Below are 17,434 nucleotides of genomic sequence, written 5' to 3'. Positions count from 1 at the left end.
GCGATGGCTGGGCTCAGGGCTGTCTGAGCCTCTTCAAATCCTCCCGTTATTAAAATGTTCCGCTGGCCCCAGGAAAGACAGGCGGGGAGGTGCCTCCTGCCGGCGCCTGGCAAGTAGTCTGTTGGAGGCCAGAGGCACCTTGAGCTGTCATTTCAGGTGGGAGAGTGGGGAGGGCACAGTGAGGGGTGGGGGGGGGGCGTCTGAGGAGGCCAGATTGTTGAGGCTCTGCCTCTGGCGTCTGAGTGACCTTGGGCCCGTCACGGCCACCTGGGCCTCTTGGGGTGCTGGAGGCTGTGAGGCTGAGCATAAGTGACAGGCTCCTGTCTCCCCATCTGGCAACTTCCCGAGCAAGACAGAGTGAGGAGGGGCCTAGAGCCTGAGGTGGGTCGGGCTGGACCCAGCAGGAGGGCCCTTTCTCACCCCAGGGATTGTCATGCGGTGATGTGGCATGCACAGGTCACAGCCGCTGCAGAGTGACCCAGCTGTGTGTAAGCCCTGTATGGGGTGGAACCTCAGGCCCTGAGCCCTCTGTAAGTGGACAGGGTGGGGGATGCCTTTTCTGGGCTGTGCAGAGTCCCGGGCATCCTTCTGCACAGCCGGGATCACACTCTGCAGTCACCTCCAGGGTGGCCTGAGCCAGGTGCTGCAGGACACCTGCTGGGAGCTTGGGGTGGCCTCCAGACCATCCTCCAGGCCCCAGGTGGGCCCTCTCTCCTAATCATCCTTGTCACAGGGACACCCAAAATGGAGATGTGCCCCTGCCCCTGCTCCTGCCCCTGCCTCCACCACCAGGAGCCCCAACTATAGCCAGGATGACCTCAGCCCTGCCCTCCCCATGTTTGGGTCCTGACCCCAGGGCTCTATCGAGGCAGAGCACCCTCTGGGAACCCCAGCTACCTATACACCTACCCCCAACTGCTAGGGGCCCAGGTACCTATCTTACTCTGAGTCATAAAAGGGGATCCTGGGGTCAGAAGGTCCAGCCATGGGGTACAGAAGGCCCAAGCTGGGGACCCTGGCCTTGCCCCCTTCCTGAGGAGGGCTTCCCCCAAACCTCTGGGACCCCCCATCCTCTCTGAGCTGCTGCTCCCACTTCTGGGCCCTGGAGCTGATGCTGAGCAGGTGGCCTGTGTGAGAATTCTGCCTGCGGCCTCCCGGTGGCTGCCTGTCTGGGGCTCAGTGTGCTCTCTGTACAAAGGGAGAGTAGCTGCTTGGGGGCCCAAGAGAGCCAGGAGCAGGAGGCCTGAGGGTGCCGGTAGAGGCCCATGGGCAAGCTCTCAGGAAGGGGTATCATGACCTCACCACCCTCTCCCTCCTCCTGCCGCCATTTACCCTAAAGCATCTGGGCTCTGGGCTGCAGGCTCAGGCCCAGGTCTGGGGAGGGTTCATGAGAGGAGCTGACCTCAAGGGAGGAGCACGCAGGGGTTGTCCTGCAGAGCTGCCCTTGGAGAAAGGTAGCGCCCCATCCTGGGGGCAGGCAAGCAGAGTCTGGAGGGGGGTTGGGGCCTCAGGGCCCTGCAGATTCACTGCAGGCTCTGAGTTGCTGTCTGAACGCTGCCGGGGAGAAGGGCACTGGGCAATCCCGGCATGTCCTGAGACTCAATTTTCTCCATGCAAATGCAATTTGGAAACAAATAAATTTTATAAGTCCTTACGCCCGCTCCTGCACCCTGATACGAGGCTGGACCCATTCACCTACACAGGCCTCACTCACAGTGGTCCCGGCAATGGGCCTGACTGGGGATTCACGCCCAGAGACCCTGAGAGGCTGGGGGAGCTGTGTGGGGTGGGAGGGGCCCAGTGGGGTACTGGTCACTCCCAGCACCGGGCATCAGGCCAGCCACTTACTGGTCTCTACTCAGGCCATGTCCACAGCAGCTTCATGCAGTGGCCGGTATAACCCCATTCCCTCCCTGGATGGGGAAACTGAGGATGGGGTGGGGGAGGCTTCTGTCTGGCCAGTGGTAAAGGGCAGGGCCGGATTCCAACCTAAGGGGTGTCCCAAGGCATCTTCACCCCAGAAATACCACTCACCTCTGGACTGAAGGCTGGAGGCCATAGGGTCTGCCGCTGTCCAAGGTCATGGCCAGATTGGCCTGGGGCTCCTGCCTTGGGGACCATGTCCTGTCATGGGGCAAGTTAGAACAGGACCCCCACGCGAAGAGAGCCCCCTGCCGGCCCACTTGCCATACCACAGAGTCCTCCAAGGTCAAGGAGCTTGGTTCCAGCCCCAAGTGTTCTGGCTGGTTTCCTGGGTCAGACCCCAGTAGGTCCACTCTGCTCTGGCCATGGGGGAAAGATGATGTGTGAAGAGTAGGTTCTAATAAAAGGTGGACAGTGGTCCCAGCTGCAGGTCCCCACCCACCCCTGTATGTCTGCTGCCACCTGGGGAAACCAAGGCACAGAGAGCTCAAGGGTGTTCCTCAGACTGCCAGCCCTAGGGGTCCCCTGACCTGCCCTCAAGGGTGGGCTCTGGGATGGGAGAGGTCTCTGGCTGCTGTCCAAAGTCCATGTTTATGAAGCACATGCTGTGTGGTGGGTGGTGTAAATGCCATCAGCCAAGTGAGGTCCGGGGACTCCTGAGGCCTGAGCGGGGAACCAGGCAGTGGTGAAAGAGGCAAAGGGGCAGGGAACATGGGGCTGTACTGGGAGCAGGGTGCAGATGTCCTGCTGAGGACTGGAGGGTCCCATGGGAGGAGTCAGGGCAGGAGGAGCAGCAGTCATCCAGACCAGAGTGATTCCAGCTGGACTGACTCAGGAGAACCGAAGGAGCCTCTGCCCCTCCCCATCGAGACACACCATTTTGTGGCCAATGGTGCCCTCTGCTGGCCATGTTGGACATCGCCCAGGCACTCACGCTCCCTGCCCAGGATGGGACACCTGCAGATGTACCCCTGGAGATTAGGAAACATGAACCCAACTCTGGGTGGCCCTGGAGACACTGTCTCCAGGACAAGACCTGCCTCCTCCATGTGAGGAAGATTTAGGCTTCTGATTCCAGGTACCCAGTGAAGGCTGAATTCAACTCCCCATTAAAGACACCTGTGTGCCCCAGGGGAGCAATCCACTGGGACAAGAAGCAGGAGACAAAGGGCCTGACCTTGGGTGCAATTCCTCCAGGTAGGTGCCAGACATGGCCAGGACAGGTGGGGCTGGGGCCCACCTGGCCCTTTAAGAAGGTCATTGTGAGGTGGGGGAGGGGGCCCCATTGCTTAGCAACAGGAAGGCTTGGTGTATACCTGTCTCCAGGAGACCAGGAGCCACATCCTGCTTGGGAACAGAGTGGCCAGAGCTGCCCTGCTGACTGTGCTGAGTGGCCCTCCTCCATCCCCCCCCAACCTGTGCCCAGGTGGCACCATGGCACAAACGGATGTACTCCTGACGAAGGAGCCCACCCCGCAGACGATGCCGGCATGCCAGCTGCCACGCAAGCTGTACGATGTGGCCCGAAATACAGGCGCCCATACGTCCTCGGGCCTGGCCACCGCCGGCTTCCGCACGGCCAAGTACCTGGTGGATGAGTGGTTCCAGAACTGCTATGCCCGCTACCACCAGGCCTTCACTGACCGCGACCAGTCAGAGAGGCAGCGCCACGAAAGCCAGCAGCTGGCAGCCGAGACAGAAGCGCTGGCACAGCGCACACAGAAGGACTCCACGAGGAAGGTGGGCGAACGCCTGCAGGACATGCACTACTGGAAGTCGGAGCTGCAGCTCCAGGTGGGAGAGCTGGTTGCAGAGACTGACTTGCTGCTGGCCCAGAAGCAGCGGCTGGAGCGTGCCCTGGATGCCACGGCTGTGCCGTTCTCCATCGCCACCGACAACCTGCAATGCCGGGAGCGCCGCCAGCACCCCGACCTCGTGCGCGACTGCGTGGAGATGGAGCTGCTGAAGGTTCAACCCCTTCCGGTCCCATTACCTCCCCTGGGCCGAGGGTGGGCACGTGTGTGCCCCCACCTGGCTGGCAGAGACCTTGGTGCACGTGCACTGTGTGGCTGCACACGCAGGGACACACAGGCACACGTAGCACATGTGCCCAGGCACACGCCCAGGCACTGAGAAACAAATAAATTTAATAAGTCCATATGCCTGCTCCTGCACCTTGACACGTGGCTGGTCAGGGACCGGAACCAACTAGGTGCTGGGTAGCCCCGGGTGGGAGCCAAGTCAGGGCTCAGGCTGCCCAGGAAGGAGGTGCTGTCCCTGGTTCCAGGAGGGTGTGGGTCTGACCTGCCCACAGCCTGGGACTTACAGCGGGTTGTAGGCAAGGCTGGGCTCCCTGCAAGTTGGACCCAGCCACGACATGATGGGTTGGGGGCCCCATGGCCTGGGAGCAGGTCCCAGCATGGGGATTTGAGCACGTCTGGGGGCTGGGGCTGGGGCTGGATCTTGGTGCTTGTCCACTTGTCCCAGCCCAGTGTCCAGGGCCTCCCCTTTTAAGGCTCACACCTGGGGGTGAGGCGGGGCCCTGGCCATGGCAGCAGCCACATCTGGAATGAGTGTTGGGATGTTTGCCTGAGGATGGGATAGTCAGAGGCCACTGAGGTGGGGGGGTGCCTGGCTGGTTCCCCCAAGCCCTGACACCCCTCCACAGTCCCCCGTGAAAACCAGGAAGGGACTGAGCTGAGCCCCAAGAGCAGCTGCCTGAGGTGGGGCAAGGGGAGACCCTCTTGGTCAGGTCCTGGTGGCACCTGTACCACCCACTGGGCGGTCCCTTAGTCATCCCTGGATCCTGGCACCTGCTGAACAGTCCCTTTGGTCACCCTGGGTCATGCAAATTAAGCCTGACCCTGAGTTCCCAGAGGCTGAGCCCACCACGCCCCACCCCCCATCCCTGATGCCTGTGTTGGAAATCCAGCCACAGACCACAGCACACGTGTGGATGGGGTGAAGGTGGGTTGGAGGCCACAGGCATCTCACAAGGAGCCTTATCCTCTCTGAACCTGGCAGGACCTGTCCTTGGGGCAGCCTCCAAAAGGATCAGGCAGTTAGCCAGGCCAGGCCCCTGCCCCTGGCAGGGCAGAGCTCCTGCGCCATTCAGAGCCTCACCTGTGAACAGGCTGCAGGCTGTGGGAACTCATGAGAGGTCGGGGAGACAAACAGCCAGCCCAGGAGCCCAGGCATCCCCTGCATCCCTGCATCCCCCAAACTCAGGCCAGAACCTCAAGTGTCTCCCCTCCCCCTCCTGGACTCCCCTCTGGCCCCAGGCCGACCCTCTGCCCCTTGCCACTCGCCCTCACATTCAGCTGCTCAAGAACCTCCCAAGGCTCCAGGAACAACCCCTCCACCCTGAGCCAGCCTCCCCTCCCCCAGCGGTACATGGATGACAACAGTGCCGGGACAGGGAGACAGACCTATGGGTCAGACTCCAATACACGAGGGTTTAGAGCCGGATGGAGGCGAAAATTCAAATCAAAGGGAAAGCATTGTTGCTACACAGAAAATGGAACTGTCAAGGTAGTAGGAAGAAGCACCGAGTTTCCCCTGTGGGGAAGGCCTCTCTGAGCCCAAGGCCCCAAGGTGCAGCCCTGGGAGAGCTCCCGGTTCCCAGTTGCCAGAGTCCTCGGAGGCTGTTGCCTGTCTATCCAGGAGCCAAGGGGCAGGCTGGTGCCCTCAGTGTCCTGGGCAGGCTGCAGGGATGGCCCCCAGAACCCAGGGGGTGCTGAGTGCCCTGCAAGTGGGAACCACCTCTAGGTGCCCCTCCCATCATCCCAGAAGAAAAGACTCACAGCAGTGAGGATATTCAACCCCCCAGATTAAACCCAGCCAGAAAGCTGGGCTTGTCCCCCATTTCCAGGAAAGAGGCTGGGGGTCAACAAGGTGGGCATCTGGCCCAAGGCCACCAGCAGGGGTCAGGTGCTGGCTGAGGCCCTAGTTCCCTGGGGCATTGCCCCAAATCTCAGCCCCTCCCTTTAGGAAGCTGACTGTGGGCGGTGAGGTGCGGTGAGGATCTGGCAGACCTCAGATCCTCACCAAGGATGGGGGTCTTCTCCCCCAGGAGGCCGAGCTCATCCGGAACATTCAGGAGCTCCTGAAGAGGACCATCATGCAGGCAGTGAACCAGATTCGGTGGGTCTAGGCAGCCTCCAGGGCTGCCCTCGGGATGACCCCTAACCCCACCCCTCAGGCCAGCTATGGGCAGGAAGTCAGGGTGACCCTGCCCTGTGGCTCTGAGAGGTGAGGGATTGTCCTGGGTCACAGCCAGGAGCGTGGAACTGGGTGGGGGTACTGGGCAGGGGGGTGGAAGATTATGCACAGGGATGGGAGGGAGGGTGGGAGGGAGCAGAAAGTACTTGGCATTGAGAACCCAGGCCAGCATCTCTGGGTCCACCCTGGGCAGATGAGGCACCCCTGCTGCTGGGAGGCCTTGCCTTGCCCAACTCCTGGGTGGGCCCAGCTCCCCTCCCACCTCCCACACAGACGCAGGCACTGCCCGCCTCCCCCAGGCTCAACAGGGAGCACAAGGAAACCTGCGAGATGGACTGGTCTGACAAGGTGGAGGCCTACAACATCGATGATACCTGCTGCCGCTACCACAACCAAAGCACGGAGGTGCAGCTCTACCCGCACTCGGCCACATTCGAGGAGAGGTGGGCCCCCAGCCCCTCCAGGGACCCTCCGCTAGGAAGTGTTCCCAATCGCCCTGTCCCCCGCCCTTGTTCTCACGCCCCTCCACCTAGCCCACACCTGCGGGGGACAGGGGCTCCCCGAGGCCCTCACCACAGGGGGGCCTTGTGTAGCTCTTCTGCTCCTAAAAATGGACAGGCGAGCAGGACCCCTGTGCAAGTGCCCAGCACACACAATTCACTAGAGGGGCTGGGGTTTGCGGAGGGAGCAGGACCCAGACTCAAAGGTGGCCGGAAGCAGGGGCGCTGACATGCAGCTCCGCAAGCAACCGGCAGGGGGCGCTCAGCCACCGCTCATCGCAGCTCAGCCCTTGGGGACACAGGGCGCGGGAACCAAGTGAGGGATTCAGGAGGCATGAGAGACACTGGGAGAACTTGGGGCGCGGGATAGCGGGGCAGAGCTGGGGGTACAAGAGGCACAGGGAGCGCGTGGAGGGGCGCACGGAGAGGCATGGGGAGCTTGGCGGGACGTGGGGGCAAGGGGTGACACTAGGACTGGGGTTGGTCATTTGTGCTGGGGCGCAAGGGACACTGGGCGTAGGGGGCGCGAGGAAGGCTCTGGTGGGCACCAGAGCTTTTGGCAGGTACCCCCACCAACTGCGGTGCCGGCCCACTCCCCACTCGCAGTGCCTCCACGCCTGAGACCTGGGCCAAGTTCACCCAGGACAACCTGTACCGCGCAGAGCGGGAACGTCTGGCCTCAGTCAACCTGCGGGAGCTCATCAACTGCATCCTGCAGGACACGGCCGAGGACCTGCGGCTACAGTGTGACGCCGTGAACCTGGCCTTCGGGCGCTGCTGTGAGGAGCTGGAGGATGCGCGCCACAAGCTGGAGCAGCATCTACGAAAGGTGGGGCAGCCCTGGCCTCACCCAACCCACGTCAGTCCACGCCCAGCCCACCACCAAGCCACGCCTAGGGCAGCCCCAGAGGCCGAGGTCCTTAACCACAGAGAAAGACCAGGCTCAGAGAGCATAGCCCAGCCCTCTCCCGCCTCACTGGCCACTATGCCCTGGTCACGACCTGGGCTGGCCCCTGCTCCCCCTCTGCCTGCCCATCCTGAGGGACCCGAGAAGCAGGGCCGCCGCTCTTCCCTGGGAAACCAAGTGACATTTGGGGTTGGTGGCATTGCCATCAGTGATTGACCAGTTGCAAGCAGGAGGCATGAAGGTGCAAGAAGGTGGAAGGGCTCCGCTGCCTAGTTGGGTGTCCCCGGTTCTGGTCCTGGCCTGGCAGGACTCTGACCCAAGGCTCTCAGGGTGACCTTTGCTGCTTTTGTCTCTTCAACCCCTGACCAGGCTCAGGAGCTGGTGACCCCGGGGCTAGGGGCTCTCAGGCCAGAGCTGCTGTCCCACAGGCTTTGCTGTCCCACCCCAGCCCTCTGGGTGCCGATGGGAGGCCAGAGGTGGCCATGCACATCCTCCCTCCCTCCACACCTCCCCCCAAGCCAGCAGACAGGGCCACCTGCTTGACATGGCCCAGGGCTTGGGGTGGGTGCGGAGACCCATGGAGATTGTTTTGTGTGCAGACACTGCAGGAGATCACGGACCAGGAGCACAACGTTGCAGAGCTGAAGCAGGCCATCAGGGACAAGGAGGCACCTCTGAAGGTGTCCCAGACCCGCCTGTACCAGCGTTCACAGCGGCCCAACGTGGAGCTGTGCCGAGACTCTGCCCAGTTTAGGTGACTGCCGCTGCCATGGCTGTTCTGGGCTGGGCCCAGTCACCATCCACTGTCCACATGCCATCCACCTGCCTCTGGGGCTCCCTTAACCCCCCAACACACAGCCTTGCAGACGTGAAGAGGAAAGATGTTGGGCCCAAGCAAGCACGCCTTACACACTTGGGGTTCCCACATCCCCCCTCCTGCCCCAGCATGACGGGACGCTGGATGCTCTTTGGGGAACACTGAGTGTCAGGGGGACTTCCCACTTCCCCCCATGCTGTGTGACCTCCCTGGTGAGGCCTTCCGGGTCTGGGAGGCCAAGGCCCCTAGGCCACATGGGCACCCTGCCCACCCTGCTCACGGCTCTTCACACCTCTGATGTCGCAGTGGACCCACGTCTCCCGCCTGAGGTGTAGGTGGGGTCACATCTTCCGTTTTTCCAATTTATTAAGCGCCCGGTCACCCTTGTAAGCAGAAGTGCCCCCTTTGGGCATTCCTCCTTTCCTGCCCCTCAATTCCTTCAGGAAATTGGGGCCTGCCCCTGGAGCTGAGGGACCAAGACCAGAAGGAATAGAAGTTCGTGTGACGTCCTGGCCCAGCCCCCTCCCCGGGGCTGCTGGGTGTCCCTTCCAGCCTTTTGTGGCCCTTCTGTGGCCTAGTGTCTTGGCCAGGGCCCCCCACCAGGGGTCCCAGACTTTGAATCTTGGGCCTCACCTTCCCCCTCAGCTGGCCAGGCATCCCTGTTCAGTCCCAGCTCACCGGCCCCTCCCAACCCCACAGGCTGGTGAGTGAGGTGGAGGAGCTGAACTTGTCCCTGGCGACACTGAGAGAGAAGCTTCTGGAAGCGGAGCAGTCCCTGCGCAACCTGGAGGACACGCGTATGAGCCTGGAGAAGGACATTGCCATCAAGACCAACAGCCTCTTCATCGACCGCCAGAAGTGCATGACTCACCGTGCCCGCTACCCCACCGTCCTCCAGCTGGCTGGCTACCAGTGACAGTGTCGGCATCCAGTTGGGCGCAGGGACCAGTCCCCCTACTCAAATAAAGAACGCGTGAGCTTTCTACTTGGGGCTTGTTCCTGGGCAGGTGGGCTTTACCTGTGGATCCCATCATCTCAGCCATGGGAGGCCAGGGGTCAGAGCCTGGGGCCCACCCAGTCGCCACCTGGAGAGAGGGGTCAGCCAAGGGCAGTCGAGGCCCCCCCATCACTCATCACAGCTCTGGTCACCACAGTGATAACTGAAGCCCTGTTCCTTTTCTTCCTCGTGCCCTGATGCTGTCACCTGAGGCCGGCCAAGCACTTCCCCCATTAGCGGGAAAGCAGGAGGCGAGCCTGGAGCAGAGGTGTCAGGACACACTGCTGGCCCGGCTCTGCCCTGAGGGACTTGGCCCCAGGGCTGCGGGTGTCCATGCAGTGCCTCCAAGCCCCTTGAGGGCACCAGACAGGACCTCGGACTTCTGCCTCCCACCCCACCCAGCACAGGGCCGGCACTCAGGGCAGACCCTGAGCCAGGAGGCGGGGTCAGGGCTGGAGGGGGCCTCCACCTTCAGCCGCCTTGGTCACCTCTGTGGCCAGGCTCCTTGTCCAACCCCTCCCTTTTTTTTTTTTTAAGTTCCAAGGTGTACTGTTTCATAGATGTCTCTGCTGTCTATACCTTCATCCCATTTATTAAACCATTTCAAGTAACTTCAAGTTCATAAATTTCCAGTGAGTTTAGGGAGCCCAACCAGGGTGGGACAGAGTATGTTCCAAGTTAGAAGGGGACCATGTGGCTCCTCAGTGATGTCTCCCGGGGAGCATCTGTGCTCCACTGTTTCTTCCTGCATTCACTCAGCAAGTGAGTCAGGAGGGTGTAGGGGGGCCACAGAGCCCCCACCTGCCCACCCAGCCCCACCCTGCCCTCGCCTTGTGTCCACGGCTCTGGGCAAAACTGCAGCCCCCCTGCACGCAGCATCGGGGCCTCCTCCAGGATGGCCGGGCACTGAGGAGGGGCGGGTGGCAATGAGGCCCTCTCTCTGTGCCCCTCAAGCCCCACAGACAAGCTCTCAACCACTGTCCACCCTCCTACACCTCGACCCCCCGCAGCAGCTCATCAACAGGAAGTGGGAAGCATCCATTAAAAAGGCTAATAACTCCGCCTCATGCACGTCAGACCCCCATTATCGCCCGAGGCCGAGGCAGGCTGTGCAGTGTCACCATCAGCGCTGAGGGCCTCCTCGTCCCAGCCCCCTGGAGAGTGGCAGCTGATGGGGAGCTAAGTGGGGTGCTGTGTGAAGGTCATTATCTCCACAGGCTGGGAGGGCACAGCATGGTCCCCAGGGGCCGCTGCACCAGCCGGGGATTCATTATCTGCATTGTCTCATGGCCACCTGTGAGAGGGGAAATTTTGTCCTCATGTAGAGACAAATGACCAGGCCCTGGAACAATCTGAGAGGTGGCTCCAGGCCACACAGCAAATTCCTGAGGCTTTGGCTGCGTCAGTCACGCTGGAGAATCAGTCTCCCTGGGGAGCCTGAAGCCAGGACAGATGGTTACACCCACCAGCAGGGATTCAGCCCCTGCCGGGGGAGGGACATGAGGGCCCTGCAGCATGGCGGAAGCCTGTGGTGTTTCCATCCACTATGGGGGACACTGGCTGCTTCTTAGTCCGTTAGTGCCCATTTTACAGGTGGAGAAACTGAGGCTCAGATGCAGGGGGCAGCAGAGCTCTGGTGTCTGCCTTTCTCTGGGAGCCCCAGGAGCCCCCAGAGACAACAGTAGGGTGGGCAGAGAGGAGCCCCCAGCCCGCTCCTTGGCCCAGTGACTCCCGCAGGAGCCTGGGCTAGCCCGCCCTGGGTGGTGCCTGCAGAAGCCTGCATCTAGGCCACACAGAGTCAGACCCACTTGAATCCAGATTCCAACAGTGCTGACAAGGCATAGGGGCCGCTGAGCCCTGCTGGAGTATGAGCTGTCATCTCCAGGGGGTGGGGGCGGGTAGGGGGTGGATGTCTGGGAACTAGCTCCAGCTGGTGTGGTCCTCCGCCCACAGCCATCATAAAATCCACTCCCCTTAGCCTGGCATGGGAACCCCCAAAAGCAGAGCCCCCTCTACCTCTGTCCTTGCCCCCTCCCTGGTCATCAGTGAGGAGGGCTGGCGAGGGGAGCCTGACGGGAGAGCTGGCCCCTGGGCTGTGCACAGATTGGCAGAGACGAGTGAACCGGCCCCAGCTGCCTTCCCGGTAAGGCGGCCACAGTTCCCCAGGCCACCTCTGGTGCCTTTCCCAGCCAGGCAGCCTGGCTTGGTGGTGGTGATGGGGACGGGGATAGCTGCGGACACTTCCCAGGGAATCACACGTCCCCATGTTCAGAGGCGGAGGTGCCAGACCCTGCCCCAGGCCTAGTGTTCAGCTGTCCAGGCCCAGAGGAGGATGAGGCCAGGCCCTGGTGTGGGCACAGCCCCCACCCGCCACTGCCTGAGGACACTGTGAGTCATTCCTGCTGGGGGGGGTTGGCATCCCAGGGACACAACTCTCATCCACTCAAAAGCTGGGTGAACGCCGAGGGCCTCCAACAGGGTGTCAGAGCAGGCCTCTCACTCCACTGGGCAGCGTGACACTGGGAGGGTGCAGCTGGGGCCGGCTCACCACGGGCCTGGTTACACGTGGCTCTCCAGGGTTCCACCTGCCAGGCCCAGCCCTCACGTTCCACTCAGAGACAGGAAGGCGTCTCCCCCTGCTCTGGTCTCCAGCCACCTCACCAGTCTCCACTCAGACTCAGCTCCAACCTCCCCGACTCCCCCTTAAGGATTCCACTTGCTGCACCCCAGTTGGAGGACGGTGGTCAGCTCATGGTGCCACCCTCAGCCAGTCCCAGATGCCCCAGGTCCCCAGAGCCACACGTGGCAGGAGGACCCTGGAGCTCCCATGGCAGGACTGCACAGTCGCGGCAGGTGGCGGGCAGAGGGCAGGCTGGGCGGCGGGCAGTGGGGCCCGGTGAGCCTCCTGCCTGGGAGCTCTGAAGCTGGCCTGAGGCCTGTTGGTCTTGGATGGCCCAGGGGGAAGCCACGGGCGCTTGGGGAAGGCATGAAAGGGCTCTTTCACAAGCCGCTGGGGCAGTGACGCCGGAGACAGCCAGGCAGACAGCAGCACCGGATCGTGAAATGGTAACAGGGTGTGTGGGGGTGGATGAGGGTCTTCACAGCCACCCTGGGCAGGGCCACGTGGCCAGAATGCCTGGGACCCCAGACTCCAGGGGCCTCAGCAACACAGCCCTGCCTATGGGGTGGGATCCCCAGGAGATAGTCACTCCTGCCGGATCCCTCCACGGGAGGAATTCAAGGGGGTCTTGCAGGGTCCAGTGTGGTTAGAGGGGCAGGTAAGGGTCTGCTGGGCTCTGAGGGAAAGGTAGTGGAAAGAAAGATTCCCATTTGCCAGGGAAATTCAGCCTGGGAGTGGGTCTCAGACCCACTATATAAGAGGAGGGACCTCGCCCTGGGCTGCAGTCCCCAAGGGCTTCCTGGAGGAGAGGGCCTGGGTCTTTGCCCAGCATGACCAGGCTACAGGGAAGAGTGAGGACCCGACCTCACATGCCTGCCCTTGGAGACCAAACCTGGCTGAGCCTCTGGGATATAGCCATGGGGAGACCAGGGTAGACAGGGCCCACTTGCCGGGGGAACTAGGCCCAGGTCTATGTGGAGCTCACCCAGGGCCCTGCAGTAGCTGGTTGAGCTGGAAAGTGGTGCCTCCACCTGGCACGGATGGCCAGGTGTCAGGCAGGGTCTCCCGGGGGAGAGAAGGTAGAAGCAGGAGGCTCAGGACTGGTAAGGGTTAAAGATCCTCTTCCCCTCTGCTGGGTGGGGGGCCACACAGGGTAGCCTCCCCTGCTGCCCTCCCTCCACTGGGAGGTCAGGATGTGGGTGCCACCCTCTGCCTAGCTAGGCAGAAACTGTGCCTCATGCAAGGCCCCACCCAACCTGGGCCCCAGGCCCAGCTGCTGAGGTGGGGAGCAGCGGGGGGCAAGGCTACCCTTCCCTGAAGCAGCCTAGCTGCCCCTCCCCAAGGAGTCTGCCTGGTCCAGGTGGGTGGGGGCCTTCGAGGGCTGATTCACAGCCCCCATCCCCTCACTGCTCCCCCTGCATCTGCTGGGTGCTGGGTCTCCAGTCATGGGGGCTTTGGGGACCAGGACTCCCCAACTGCAGGCAGTTAGGGTGCCTGCTATAGCCCAGAATGAAGGCCCCGGCCCTGGGGAGAGGTAGGGTGCAAGGAGGGAGCAGCCTCTGAAGAGGAGCCTGGATGTGCCAGCTCAGACAGAGTGGGGCTGCCTTGGCCAGTTGCTGGGGCCCTGGGAGGGTGAGTGTGAGTGGTCCCCTGTGCTGGCCCCTCGGATCAGCAGTGATCCCCAAGTGCTATGTTGAGGAGGATTCTGAGGCATCCAGTCCAGGTGAAAATGTGTGGGGATCCATTAGTGATGTCTGTTGGGGTGGGGACCTGAGTGTCCAGGAGGGCCAGCCAGGATGCAGCTCTCTGGTCCCAATGGTCCATCCCCACCCAGGCAGCTCCCTGGTCTCCCTACTGTCTCTCACAGACAAGGCAGCACAGCTGGGGCATTTCCTACATGCCCCCTCCGCTCCCTGTCTTCCTGTCCCATTTTCTCCCTCCCCTCCTGTCCCCTTTACCAGACTCTGGCCCAGATGGCAGCCCCTGCCCTCCTGCTCCTCCTGGTGCTGCCTGCAGGGGCCTGGCCGGGCCTGGGGCTGCCCCGCCGGCCGTGTGTGCACTGCTGCCGCCCAGCCTGGCCCCCAGCTGCTCCCGGCTCGTTTGCCCACAGGAGTGATGGAGACGAGTGGGTGCGCCTGCCCCGAGTGCAGCCGACCATCAACATCTCAATCCTCAAAGGTGAGTGTCCCTGGAAAGGCAGCCCCTCCCCACCCTGTCCCTACAGGAACACCCCACACTGAGAAGCACAGGGAAGAGGCCTTGATTTGGGTAGGCTCTGGGAAGGCTGGGGCCTGGAGTAGGGACACACCGAGTGGCTGTTCCTTGCTCCTCGCAGCCTTGTGAAGGCCTCAGCCCTCTGGCCACCCCAACAATTGGGAAGCAAGGTGGCCTGGGGAGGGGGCTGTGAACAGAGTGGAGCCTGAGGCTCCCTTTAATCCTGCTCACTGGCTGGCAGCTGGCCCAGCCCCTGGGTGAGGCAGAAGAGGGGGCTGAGGTCCCTGAGGCCACATGAGCAGCATCTTCCTGGGAGAGGGCAGTGAGGCTGAGCTCCAAGAGGGCACCACCCGGAGGCCACATTGAACTTGGATTTGGCTACCAACTTCCCAGCCCTCTTGTCCTTCAAAGCCCATTTTAGACCCTTCCTCTGGAAGCTGCTTGACCCCACTGTCCCCACTGTCCCAGAAGGGCCACAACTTCAGTGTGTGAGGGCGGGTTAGCACTCACCTGACAGATGAGACTGGGGCTCGGAAGGGTGAGGTCACTGGTAAGGCCAAGGGGCTGGAGAATCTGACCTTGGATCCTAAAGCTTGACTGGCAGCTTCCCCTTGCCCCCTGCAGGTGAGAAGGGCGAGGCAGGGGTCAGAGGTCGCTCAGGCAGGAGCGGGAAGGAGGGCCCGCCAGGCTCCCAGGGCCTCCAGGGCCGCAAGGGCCAGAAGGGGCAGGTGGGGCCACCAGGCACCCCATGCCAGCGCGCCTACGCAGCCTTCTCGGTGGGCCGGCGGGAGGGGCTGCATAGCTCCGACGCCCTCCAGGCTGTGCCTTTTGACACGGAGTTGGTGAACCTGGATGGTGCCTTTGACCTGGCCTCCGGCCGCTTCCTCTGCACTGTGCCTGGTGTCTACTTCCTGAGCCTCAATGTGCACACCTGGAATTATAAGGAGACGTACCTGCACATCATGTGCAACCGGCAGGCCACGGCTGTGCTGTACGCGCAGCCCAGCGAGCGCAGCGTGATGCAGACCCAGAGCCTGCTGCTGTCGCTGGCCACTGGCGACACTGTCTGGGTGCGCATGTTCCAGCGGGACCGCGACAACGCCATCTACGGTGAGCATGGCGACCTCTACATCACCTTCAGCGGCCACCTGGTCAAGCCAGATGCTGAACTCTAGCCTGCGGAGACGCCCCTGTGCCATGCCCAGCCCTTGGTGGCCCTCACCCCTGAGCCCTCCCAGCTGAGATCAGTGCCAGCAGTGACTGAGCGCTGCCTGCAGGTGCTGAGCTGAGCGCCAGGCATGTGGGAGGAGCAGGAAGACAAACCAGGCCTGCCGTGGTAGGGGCGGACGCTGACTGAGTGTTCACACCAAAGGGTTCGGGAAACAGACCTGTGTTCTGGGCACATGAGGGGCGGCGGGGGGGCACTTCTAACGCAGTGGAATTTGCCCCTGTGTTTGAGCTACCTATTCTGCTTATAAAGGCTGTGCTAGGCAACACCGCCGTGGAGACCTTCACAAAGCGCCTACTGAGTACCAGGCTGGACACTGGAGAGTCCAGGGGGTCAAACACAGAGGCTGGCCCGCCTGGAGCCGACTCTAGACTCTAGCAGGAAACAGGCTGAATTCCAGGGTGTCAGAGGGCAGCAGAGGCCACAAGACAGGATGTAGTGGAGTTGGGGGGTGCTGGCCCCAGCCTAGGTGTGACTCATCCTCTGGTGAACATGCAGCCAGCTCTGCTGGGCCCATTTTCTGCTCCCAGCATCCCCTTGTTTTTCAGGAACGGGCTGGAAGGTGGAGGAAGTTCACATCTTGATGTGTACCTGAGCCTGCGGGGCCCCAAATGCTGACAGTATCACCATGTACTTAGATGTGCTGAAGCTGGGCCTGGTGGCGATGAGCAGCGAGCTGGGTAGCCTGGTCCCTGCGGGCAGATGGAGGTGGAGGTTGGCCATGCTCACATCCCAGGAGGCCTCTGTCCACCCATGGTTGGAGCCACCAGGCTTCCCCGCCCTCATGTCCACTATGAGTCTGTTCCTTTCCTATTATGTGCCCTCTGGCCACTCTGGGACCTTCTGTCTAGCCCCTGTGTCCCCATCCCCTGCTGCCTCTTTCCTGGGACCTCCCCTGGCATCTCCTCCTTGGGTTGCTCCCTCCCGAGTGAGGATTCTGGGGCAGTGAGGCCTCCAGGGCCCTGGCAGGAGCAGCGTCTGGAATCACCAGCACCCGCAGAGCTGGCCGAGGTCCTGGGCTGCACTGAGGGGGCTGGAGCTGCAGGCTGGCTGGGCTGAACTGGCCGGGGCTTATGGGGGCTAGACAGGCATAGGGGATTCTTTGGTCTTCAGCCACCTTGGGGTCCCGAGCCCAAAGACTGCTGGCCTGGCTGGTCCTATTTCCTTGTCACAGCCTGCCCTGCCCCGCTCCCTCCTAGCAGGAGCCCAGCCCATCCTGAGATGAATCTCTGACTGGCTGGGGCCCCCACATGGCCTGGACAGACTTCTCCAGATAATGGTCAGCTGATGGGGAGAGGCAAGAAGGGGGTAGAGGCCCCTTCATCCATTTTGCAAACACACACACCTTCATCTCCATGCAGGGGGAGGAGACGCTAGGAACATAGAGACCCTCCCCTGCCTCCACGGAACTCAGTTATCCCTCAGGAACATCAACCCTGAGTAAGGCTGGAGCCAGGAACTTTCCACACCCACCTATGGACAGCAGGGACCACCCTCCCAGATACACAGATTGGGGCTTCCTGTCCTGGGACAGAGGCCACACCCTTGAAGGTGGGGAAACTGAGGCCTGGCAAGGGTATGTAGAACCCCTGAGCATGTGTGATCCTGGGAGCTGCCCCCACACCATGGGCTGGGCTGTCCCCCCCATCAGTGTGTCCCCGGACAAAGGAGGGGCAGGAGAGGGGGCTCCCACTGGGGAGGGTCTGCTGGATCCCTTTGTCTATAGGGGGAGGGGGCTTTCTGCCAGCAGCCCACCCTGAGGCCTGGACCTGCAGCCTCCTGGGCAGGAGGCATCCCCCGTGGACCAAGATGGGTCTTGCCCAGCGGATGTCTACCCACAGCTGCCCACCCATGGCCTGGCCCTTGAGGGCTATGAGGGTCTGGGTCTCAGGCCAGCTCTGTACTTGGAGGGCGGTGGGATTCCACCCCAGGACATGGCCCCCCTGGGAAGCTGAGTTGGGCCGAGAAACCTGAGGCTGCACTTTGGCCCTTTAGTCTGTGTCCTTT

At 62.2% G+C, this 17,434-nt stretch overlaps 2 protein-coding genes across 2 annotated transcripts; both read left to right on the top strand.

The window, feature by feature from the left end:
* The first annotated feature begins 3,302 nt into the window (after positions 1-3,302).
* TEKT4 (tektin 4) lies at positions 3,303-9,304 on the top strand. Its single transcript, XM_010996907.2, has 6 exons — positions 3,303-3,891; positions 5,996-6,066; positions 6,444-6,587; positions 7,251-7,473; positions 8,151-8,305; positions 9,068-9,304. Exons 1-6 carry the CDS (start codon positions 3,358-3,360, stop codon positions 9,282-9,284), a joined length of 1,344 nt encoding a protein of 447 aa, XP_010995209.1. The 5' UTR covers positions 3,303-3,357; the 3' UTR covers positions 9,285-9,304.
* Positions 9,305-13,743: 4,439 nt separating this feature from the next.
* C1QTNF8 (C1q and TNF related 8) lies at positions 13,744-15,615 on the top strand. Its single transcript, XM_010996908.3, has 2 exons — positions 13,744-14,163; positions 14,824-15,615. Exons 1-2 carry the CDS (start codon positions 13,782-13,784, stop codon positions 15,372-15,374), a joined length of 933 nt encoding a protein of 310 aa, XP_010995210.2. The 5' UTR covers positions 13,744-13,781; the 3' UTR covers positions 15,375-15,615.
* Positions 15,616-17,434: the final 1,819 nt, after the last annotated feature.

The sequence above is a fragment of the Camelus dromedarius genome, chromosome 24 (assembly GCF_036321535.1).
Source record: "Camelus dromedarius isolate mCamDro1 chromosome 24, mCamDro1.pat, whole genome shotgun sequence".
Taxonomy (NCBI): Eukaryota; Metazoa; Chordata; class Mammalia; order Artiodactyla; family Camelidae; genus Camelus; species Camelus dromedarius.
This window is presented reverse-complemented; position numbering and strand designations above follow the sequence as displayed.

Coding starts and splice junctions, on each gene's coding strand:
- TEKT4 (XM_010996907.2), top strand. CDS start 3,358: ATGGCACAAACGGATGTACTCCTGACGAAGGAGCCCACCCCGCAGACG. Junction 6,588..7,250: donor TCGGCCACATTCGAGGAGAG/GTGGGCCCCCAG, acceptor CCCCACTCGCAG/TGCCTCCACGCCTGAGACCT. Junction 8,306..9,067: donor CGAGACTCTGCCCAGTTTAG/GTGACTGCCGCT, acceptor CCAACCCCACAG/GCTGGTGAGTGAGGTGGAGG.
- C1QTNF8 (XM_010996908.3), top strand. CDS start 13,782: ATGCAGCTCTCTGGTCCCAATGGTCCATCCCCACCCAGGCAGCTCCCT. Junction 14,164..14,823: donor CAACATCTCAATCCTCAAAG/GTGAGTGTCCCT, acceptor TGCCCCCTGCAG/GTGAGAAGGGCGAGGCAGGG.